At 36.2% G+C, this 8,505-nt stretch overlaps 1 protein-coding gene across 1 annotated transcript; it reads left to right on the top strand.

Moving 5' to 3' along the window:
- Nucleotides 1–7,095: 7,095 nt before the first annotated feature.
- On the top strand, nt 7,096–8,034 carry LOC134366031 (olfactory receptor 13D1-like). The gene has a single exon (XM_063082447.1). The coding sequence runs from the start codon at nt 7,096–7,098 to the stop codon at nt 8,032–8,034; it is 939 nt and encodes a 312-aa protein (XP_062938517.1).
- The last annotated feature ends 471 nt before the right edge of the window (nt 8,035–8,505 follow it).

Genomic DNA, 8,505 nt, shown 5'->3' with positions numbered 1-8,505 from the left:
CAAGAGTTAGAACCAACCTAAATGTCTGTTGACAGATGACTGGATAAGAAAAATGTGGTGTATATATTCAATGGAGTACTACTCTGCCATAAAAAAAAAGAATGAAATTCTGCCATTTGCAGCAAAATGGATGAACATAGAGAAAATTATGTTAAGTAAAATAAGCCAGGCACAGAAAGAGAGAAATACCATGTGTCCTCACTCAAAAGCAGGAGCTAAAATAAAGAAAAGGAAGGAAGGAAGGAAGGATGGATCACAATAATACATTAAACTTTCAGAAATAAGAGAGAGAGAACTGAATTGTGGTTGTTAGAGGTGGGAAAAGGGGAGGGGAGGGGGTTTAGCGAGAAACTAGTTAAGGGTCACAAAGATTGATCACATTTTGTAAACATAAGTATATTAATTATCCTGATTTGATCACCACATATTGTACACATGTATTGATATTTGATTCTGTACCCCATGAATATATATAATCAATTTTGTAAAAATTTACATTACCATTGACCAAAAAAATTTTTTTAAATTGCTCTTTAATGAGCAAGGTATATACCTAAAATCCTTAATCTATCCTTAATATATCTAAAAGTTGCTACCTTCATCAAAATTTAAAGATTCAACTTTAAATCACTTGTGGGATTACAGAATCCCTTAGAAGAAAACAAAGGAGGATTTAAATTGGCTACCAGAGCCACAAGAAGGTCCTGTGGAAATGCTTAGGGTCCAGAGGTTAGAGAGCACTTAGGTGACTTACTGATACATTACTGGTTAGAATTTATTTATGACATGAATTTCTATTGGGGATGAAAGCTTTATTTTTGGTCTTCGCCTCTCACCACTACTTGCAGTCATCTGGACCTGTGGGATATTTGCCTAGGCATCTACAGCATGACTAGAGTTCAAAGAGAAGATGGCTAAGATTCAAACAAATCTGAAAAGCAACAGCCACAGTGACTTCAACATGCAGACAGAAAAGATGGCAACGCATTAGTGAAAGGGAATGCTGAAGAGAGATATTTCTGCCTGTGTCTACAATGGTTCCCTTGTTTTGAAGACTATAGTCCCAATAAACCGTATTATCTACTGTATGTGGAGAATTTGAGGGTCCTACACTGATACTTAAATGAGGTAGATCATAGCGGAGCTGGGAAGGGTTATTTTCAGAAAGGAGATGGAGCATGGGCACTAGGAATTACAAATGATTTGTTTTATTTGAAAAGTTTTAAATAAAACAGTGAGAAAAATCATGAAAAATAAGGAATTATTGGGTGAAGAAAATACCTCGGATACCATAAACATCACTTTAAATTAGTTATTTCTCCTTACCATGGAAAATGAAGGAATGGCAGCCTAGGCGTTTAGATTAAACTAACGTACTATGTATTGTGCACTCCCTCTGTGTCAAGATCTTTCAAGTATGTTATGTTAATCCTTACCACAAATCCTACAAAGTAGGTACTGTTACCCCGTTTTATATCATGCTCACATTAAGTATCATGCTCAAGGTTTGTATAGCTAATAAGCCACAGAGCCAAGACCAAACTGTAGGTCCCCTGACTCCAAAACAACTGCTCTTTCCATTAAAACGTGGTGCTTCTTCATAAAGATACCTTACTAGCAATAAGAACGAAGACGTAAGAGGACTGGATCACAGCAGGCTTCCATGGCACAGCCGTAGAAATGATTAGAACACGTGTGATAGCCTGTTCTAATCAATCCCAGAGGTGAGCTCAGATAGAGGCTCCTGCAAGATAAGAGCTAAACGCTTCAGCTGTGTTCCCAGTAACAAAGACTTTTTCTTGGTACCCACACAAGTAATGTTAGTTCAAAAACCCAGAATAATTTTTGACTATGCTCAAAAAAAAAAAAAAAAAAGACTTAATTCTAACTTGCCCACTATTGCTTATTATCGGCTCCTTTTAGTGATCCTAGGGGGTCAGTTATTTGGACCAGCATTGGGGATCTCCTGCCAGAGATCTCTCATATCAGGAAGAACAAAGGTGCTTTATAAATGGTAGGAAGATCAGGATATAGGATGAAATATTTAGTGCTGAAAATTTCCTTCTAAAGAAAGCCTCCATGGCGAATGTGCCATATCCTGCTTCAACAGGTTCCTTGGGCTTAAAGCCAAAGAGTCTGGGTGAGTACTTATACTTTACAAACTATTATTACTCTTTCATGTTGGTAAACATGTGGAAGAGAGGGAGGATGATCCATAGTCCTCAAGTAGTTTGCTTTCTTTCCATAGATGATGCCCAGTGATGAGAACCAATCTGTGACTGAGCCTTCGTGGAGAGATAATAAAACCTGGAGAACCAAGAAAGTGAAATGTTATCTCTTTATGACAAAGAAAAAAGCAGAGGTAACAAAGCCCCTGATGTATCCCCATGCTCTCTGCTGCCCACCAGGCATCTCCTCTTTTTTGGGGGGGGTTGTTTTTGTTTTTGTTTTTTGTGTCTGTGTGATATTGTTGCATGCTTTATAGTGCATCTTATCTGCACTGTTAAGCTGGATCACATTCTAAATGGTGGGTTATAGAATCCTTTTGCAATAATTGAGGCTGTGTCAATATGTCTGCTAATGCTGGATGTATATGTGAGATGTATTGGTTAAAATAAGAATACTAAATGACATTAGTCTATGCAATATAAAGCAACATAAAGACCCTCTCCAATTTCCTGTCCATTGACTGTTTTATTCCCTACTTGAGTTTTAGAGAAAACCAAGGCCAAAGTTCTAGCAGTCCTTGCCACTATTACCTTCAAAGATCATTTTGAAAATATTTTTTCTGATGTTTATAATAATAAAATATAGGTTAATTAAAAATTATTTGGAAAATATGGAGAAGATAAAATTATTACTGCCTTAAGTCCTATATTCCAGAGAAAACTACAGTTAATATTTTGGTGTAGCCTCTTCAGGCACATATATACAAAATTGCAATCATGTGTATTACTAGAAAACTTTGTTTTTGTGTAATATTACATCATGAGCATTGTACCTTTTCCTTAACTCTTCTCCAAGACTACAATTTACATTAGTGATATTACATGTAACATTAAATCTTTTCACATGTGTACCATGACCACCACATGACAAAATGTCAGTGTCTTAAAAGAAAAAAAATAACAGCAACTGTTAAAGCATGATTGAACTTGAAATATGGTAGTACATGCAATGGCATTTATTTTTATCTTTCTATTATATTGGTGGATCATTCAGAGGAAAATGTTAAATAATAATGCACTTTGTAATGACTTAGGAAAATATCTCCAGCATCTCACCATTTGGAATTGTTAACCAATAGTTTGAGAGAGATAATCTCTATCATCTTAATGATTTATCCTCCTAGGTCTAGATTACTAAGAGATTTTATCAAGAGTGAATGTTGTTTTCTATCAAATGCTTTTTGGCATCTAGTTAGTTGGCAATGAATTTTATTTTTGTTACCTATTTGTTTCATATATTATATTGATAGATTTTCAAGCATTAATTTGGAATCTCATGCGTTAATAAAAAACAAGTGGCATCATTTTTGTACACAGTTTGTATGTACTACATATTCTTGGCATACATATTCATAACTTGAATTCAGCATAATTTTATTCTCCTTCAGACAGTTTTGGGTAAAAATGTCTATTTTAGTTTGATAAAATAATTGTAACATGTTCCATAACTTTTTACATGGGAATATGTCATATAACACATAAATTATTTATTTCTTAAAAGTACAGAATAACTATCAAAAGCATTCTGCATCTAATGTCCATTTTGAAAGTCTAGTACTAACAACGGGAGCCCTGTCACGTATCATAGTACATACAAGTATGGCACAGTATGTGTTGAATAAATGAGTAAATGAGAGATGCTGTGAGAGTGGAAAGTACATAGTAGACTCATTTTACTCAGACTAGAAGGTAAGAAATTTTTCCTAGGACAGATATAAGCTGGGAGAAGCCCTTCTAGATGAAGGAAATAGTATGTACAAATGGATAAGGAAGACAGAGTAGTATTGGGGGGAGGTTAAAAAAATTCAGGATGGTCTTTTGAATTGAGGGTCTCTGAAGCCATCAGTAGTGGCTTCAGAATTTCTACATTAGAGGAACTCAGATGACAATAAGGATGCAAGATGGGCTAGAGGATCTTTCTCGAAGTTCTGTTGCATTGCAAGCACAGCTTTTCCTCAGACTGTATTTCTCTGTTAATGTGTCTTTGTAAGGAGGCTGATGAAGAGTACTGCAGGGCAAACCCACCCAATAACTTCTTCCAAGACAGCATCATGAGAGGAGAAATGGCAGAAGAGGAGGAAAGGAAACTGGAGGACTTAAGATAGGCTTTTTGTGATGGGTTAATTATTTTTTGTGAAGTTACTGTTCTTGTTCTCTTATTCACCCTTAACTCTGGAAAAATATCCTCCCTCACCTGGGACTTTTTGAACACAAAGAAAGACAGCCATTCCTACTTCACCCTTTTCTCTTCAACAGCCCTACTCTCAGGATACAAGTGTTCAGTACACTCTTCTCAACAGTAAAAACTGGCTCCTTTTCCTTCTCCTCCTACTTTTCTTCCTCCTTGTCTTTCCCTTTCTCCTCTTCCTTCACAACTGTCTTCCAATAAATTAAAACTGCTGCCTTAACTCATTCCTTTGTGGAAATAAGTTCATGTGCCAATGTGACTAGAAACAGAAAAGGAGGTGTGGGAAGAAGGGCGTATTTCCGATATACTAAGATATTGGTACCATCATGTCTTTTCTTACCAAAATCCCTCCAGATGATAATCTCTAAGAGAAAGAGAAATAATATGGAAAGGGAATGAAAAGGGAATACTTTTTTCCATCCTGTCCCTTATACGGAGATATGAATGCTGTCATATGAAGAGCCCATCATCCATATCTTCAAGTTCTTTAGAAACAAAAAGGCCAGAGAAAATGTGTGGTTGTGTGGGAGGGATACGATCAGTAAGAAATATTTTCATTCAATCACACTGATCCCCAAAACATGAGCTACAATAGTGATAATGTAACAAAGTTTAAGACATAATCCTTTATAAGTAAGCCAATAATTCTGTTTGGGCATCTTAACAAAATAAATATGAAACAACTGGAGGACAGTTGAGTTTTTAATGATGTGGGACTAAAGTGCTAAATAGGCAGAGCTTAGCAAAAGATGAGTTAGGATTGAAATGGTAGAAAAGACAAGAATTGGGACAATTAAAGATCCTTAGATGTATATTAATTTTCAGAGTAAATGCAAAGGCTAAAAGATTCCAGGTGTGTGACTGGTAGAGGCAAATGTGATGGTAAAAATTCTCATGACATTATTCTTGATTATGCTAATTCTCATAATTGCTTGCTATATGTGGAAAACTAAGAAGGTCAATTGTAGAGGCTACAAGAAAAAGAAGGCTATGACCCAGCCTTCAAAGTTTTCTGACATATCTCTTATGATCAGAGATAAAACAAGCAAGTCATGCCTGCTATATAAGTTTAACACAGCAAGAAACATTTTTGTAATAATCTTCTCTTGCTTAGAATCAGTATAGGAATCTGTGAGAGGTAGTTTGGTCAGGGGTAAAGAGGGCTGACTCTGAAGCCAGATGACTGGATATTGGAATCTGGCTTTAGCATTAACTATCTTTGTGACCTTGTGAAAGTTACTTAAACCTTTTCTTGCCTCTGTTTCGTCCCAGTAAAATGGGAGTTAGAAATTATATTTATGCCGTAGAGTTGCACTGAAGATTAAATGAGTTAATGCATTCAATGAACTTACAATAGTGTAATGTGTTTACAACAAAGTGCTCAGTAAATATAAGCCATTGTCAGTTCAGTCACATATGGAAGCTTCATGGCCAAAAATAAAAATAATTTGGAGGACCTTGGGATATATTCCAAAGCATTAAATACAAAAATTGAAAGAAAAGTATATATTAATAAGTACTTATAAAATGATATGAAGTTGCCTGAAAAAACATAACATATGCATCTAAGAGCTAAGTGGTAGAGAAAGAAGAATAGATAATTTAGAGCAACTGGAAAATTGTAAAAGTTAGGAAGAAAGCTAGTACTTGGTGACATACTAAAGGAGGCTAGATTCCAGGCCCCAAGGAAAGCTTCACATAACAGCAGCCCAGGCTCCTCCAAGCCTAAAAGGTCCTGGGAACCACACTCCAATGATTTCCAGACTCTCAACTGGTTAGATGTCCCCTTGAATCAAAAAAATGTTCATTCCATCAATTATGATGTCAAATTTCAATACCCTTGCCATAAATATTTTTTAAAAAGCTAAATCAATTTTTTCATCTGAGTCAAATATACTTAAATTTTTATAATATATAATAAATTTATAATATTTTGAATATATAAATATATGCTTAATATTGTTATATTTTATTATATATTGTATATTATATTCCCTTATATTAATTCCCCATATAATTTTAGATACCATGTTAAAACCACCTACTATGTCTGCCACCTAATGGATTTTATATAATTTAATTCTCGCAAACTGCCAAGTAGTTATAGCTTTCCCCCTATTTTTCAAGCTGAGACTAGCAGCTTAGCTATCTTAGATTCAAAAAAGTTAAATAACTTAAAAATTCATACTGAGGATAAGTGGCATGGTGCCAAATCTATATGATACTTTAAATTGGATCCAGCTTCATTAGAATTTATTATTTCAAAATATTCATTAATAAAGAAATTCTTATGTATCAACATTTAAAAGGGCTGGTCAGTTAGCTCAATTGTTTAGAGCAGTTTCATATTACTAAGTCAAGGATTCAGATCCCCTTATGGCCAGCCACCAAAATTTTTTTAAAAAGTAATTTGTCCCCGGATTTTAGTAATTAGAGGACTGGCATTTCCTAGCACAATTCCCAGCCTTTGTCGCTGTGTGATACTAAGAATCTACCTACTTCTCAGTGCCCTTTTCATCACTGGTAAAATTAACATAATATCTCTGCCCTTGCTGATTTCAGGGGCTATTCTAGGAATAAAATAAGATAATGAAAGACAAAGCGATTTGATAAATCTACAACAAAAACTCAAATTTCCCTGAATCATGTTTTTTCCTAACCCCTACAGGTGACCTGAAGATGGGGAATTACTCTGCTGTTAACGAGTTCTTTCTGGTGGGGCTTTCCCAATACCCAGAGCTCCAGCTTTTTTTGTTCCTGCTCTGCCTCATCATGTACGTGATAATCATCCTAGGAAACAGCCTCCTTATCTTCATCAGCATCCTGGATTCTCACCTCCACACTCCCATGTACTTCTTCCTTCGAAACCTCTCATTCTTGGACATCTGTTACACATCATCATCCATTCCTCCGATGCTTGTTATTTTTCTGTCTGAGAGAAAATCCATCTCCTTCTTTGGCTGTGCTCTGCAAATGGTTGTCTCCCTTGGCTTGGGCTCCACTGAGTGTGTCCTCCTGGCTGTGATGGCCTGTGACCGGTATGTGGCCATCTGCAACCCACTGAAGTACCCCATCATCATGAACAAGGCGCTATATGTGCATATGGCTGCGTGGTCCTGGATCCTTGGCTGTCTGAACTCCCTGATGCAAACAGTCCTGACAATGGTGTTGCCTTTCTGTGGAAATAATGTCATTGATCGTCTTACCTGTGAGATCCTGGCTCTTCTTAAACTCATATGCTCAGATATCTCCATGAACATTCTTATCATGACAGTGGCAAGTATTGTTTTATTGATAATTCCTCTCCTATTAATTTTTATCTCCTATATTTTCATTCTCTCTTCCATCCTGAGAATTAAATCTACTGAGGGGAGAAAAAAAGCCTTTTCTACCTGTTCAGCTCACCTGACTGTGGTCATCTTATTCTATGGTTCAGCCCTTTTTATGTACATGAAGCCTAAGTCAAAGTACACAAAAGCATCTGATGAAATCATTAGTCTGTCTTATGGAGTGGTAACCCCAATGTTGAACCCCATCATATACAGCCTGAGAAATAAGGAAGTAAAGGAAGCTGTAAATAAAGTCCTGCGCAGATACTTGCTTATATGGAAAATGTGAAAGGCCTTGAGGCATATGATATCCTCAACATGGGATCAGATCAGTTGTTTTATACTCACAAATAAAGTCACAGAACCCAATATCAAGAGAGTGTGTCTGCTTGTGAAGCCAAATATGTGACTCCCATTCTTTCCAGCATAAAATGCTCGTGTAAATTTTGTTTATAGCTATATGTAGCTCTGCTAGTTGGTACCGTGTAGAGCATATGGCTTTTCATCAAGATGAATCTCTCTCCTCTCTAACTCTTTCTCTTTTTCCATCATTCATCTCTCCTCCATTTGCTCCTCCTTCTTGACCTTCCACCTCGTCCCTCTTTCATCTATTTTCTTTCTCTTCCTTTCTTCTGTCTCCTGTCTTCTTTCTCGGTCATTTCAAACTGAACATCTATTATCCAACATCCACTCTTCTGATAAAAGAAGTACATGTTTTTCTTTCAACTATTCAACAGTTCCTCCCTCTGAGTCTATGCGG

This window comes from Cynocephalus volans, chromosome 17 (assembly GCF_027409185.1).
Source record: "Cynocephalus volans isolate mCynVol1 chromosome 17, mCynVol1.pri, whole genome shotgun sequence".
NCBI classification, from domain to species: Eukaryota; Metazoa; Chordata; class Mammalia; order Dermoptera; family Cynocephalidae; genus Cynocephalus; species Cynocephalus volans.
Note: the sequence above shows the minus strand (reverse complement) of the source record. Positions and strands in the feature narration are given on the sequence as shown.